The 1,735-nt window shown below is 24.9% G+C and overlaps 1 protein-coding gene across 1 annotated transcript; it reads right to left on the reverse strand.

Annotated features, from left to right (window-relative positions):
• Positions 1–377: 377 nt before the first annotated feature.
• ENU1_209880 (hypothetical protein) lies at positions 378–1,148 on the reverse strand (the record flags this gene model as incomplete). The annotated part of the gene is made up of 1 exon (XM_008862352.1): positions 378–1,148. The coding sequence occupies one exon, from the start codon at positions 1,146–1,148 to the stop codon at positions 378–380; it is 771 nt and encodes a 256-aa protein (XP_008860574.1).
• Between the last annotated feature and the right edge of the window lie 587 nt (positions 1,149–1,735).

The following is a 1,735-nucleotide window of genomic DNA, read 5'->3' on the forward strand; positions in this document are numbered from 1 at the left end:
TTTTTAAATTTCGTTAAAAAGAAATGTAAATGATTTTGAAACGATAACATTAACCACTCATAATAAAGTGAGTATTTATTACAGAAATAAATAATTTTTCTGGTTAAGAATATTAACATCATTCATATAAATTATTTATTTGTATTATAAAAAATTTGATGTTTATTTTTTAAAAAATAAACATCAAATTTTTTAATAAGAAATAAGAACGGAAATTAACCAAAAAAAGAATAAATTTATAGCGTTTGAACAGTTTTGAATAAGCGGAACAAAATCAGTAACAAAACAAAAAAAAAACAACCAACGGAAACAAAAATCATATTGAACAATCAATGGAATAAATAGAGAAAGTAGTTTTCTATAATGTTAAAAAGAAATTAATCATTACGTGAGTCTTGTTGAAGCATAATAGCATCATATTGTCTTCCAACTTTTTTTAATTCTTCAACAGAATAATTAACTCCATCAGGAAATGTGATTGATACAGTTTTAACAAATGGTGTAGTTTTACGATTTTGTTTGTCTTTTAACTTCTTAAATTCAAAAGAATATCCTAATGAATCCATTATACAAATTAATGCCCCATTAACTTCAGCCTCTTTTGACCTTTGGATTCTTTTCTGGGATTTTTCTTTTTCCAAACAACGTTCACAAAGTCCTCTTTCAACTAACCATTTTTCTCCAATTTCGCATAGTTCATTAATACCTAACTTCATATCATTTAATTCCATTGAATGAGGAATTCTGAATTTCATTGTTTTTTTAGACCTTTTTTCTTTAACATAATAGAAAACTGCATGATGTCTAATAATTAAAAGATATTGAAGACCATCAATAATTTCTGATTCTTCATTTCTTCCAAGAATTTTTCTTTCTCTTAAATATGACAATCTTTTTGCAGGTGTTTTAAATTTACTTCCTAATGGTTTATCATTTAAATCATCATTTACTACAACAGTAGGACAACGGAATGGGTTGTTAATTCCATTAAAACTTGGGAGCGTCGGTAATTTAGTATTACCTATGGGGTTTTCAAAAGGAGGTACTGGATGAGTTTCTTTATTTGAGGCAGAGCTAGTTAGCTCACTTTCTGTTGTACTACTGAAATCTCTATCAATTGGTTGGTATTGTGTTGTTTGCAAAGACATCTGAAATAAGAAATCTCATTAATGAACTCTCAGCAAGAAATAATGTGTGTTCTATTAAAAAATCTTTCGTTTTTTTTTCTGTATTTTTTTTTAACGATGGTAGGTAACTAGTTTTTTTATAATTTCCATATAGTTCCTTTATGGTTTAGGCTCATTTGATTTTTAAGTTATTTTGTGCTAAAAAAATATAATGATTTGAGCTGTTTCTTCCTATTTTAGCTTTTTATAATAAATACTTTTGTTTAGTAAACAAATCTTAAAAAACTCATTACATAACAAATCCCTATTTTAGAAAAAAACCAGAAAAAGAATCGTCTCGTAATGAATTTGTACTTTTAAGAGATATAACTTTAATAAAATCCCCGAGCAAAAACATTTCATTAAAATTAGATTTTAAAGTTTTTTTTATTTATCAAAAGGTTATATTAATAACAAATTTTTTAATAAAATTTATTATACTAATAATGTCATTAATTCCTTGTGTAGTTTTGTCTCTATTTGTTTATTAGTATAATTTATTTATTTTTTTTCGTTATTAACATGCCAATTTAAATGGAATGGAAAAAATTTCTTCTTTATTCTATTTT

This window comes from Entamoeba nuttalli (genome assembly GCF_000257125.1).
Source record: "Entamoeba nuttalli P19 unplaced genomic scaffold asmbl_10053, whole genome shotgun sequence".
NCBI classification, from domain to species: domain Eukaryota; phylum Evosea; order Mastigamoebida; family Endamoebidae; genus Entamoeba; species Entamoeba nuttalli.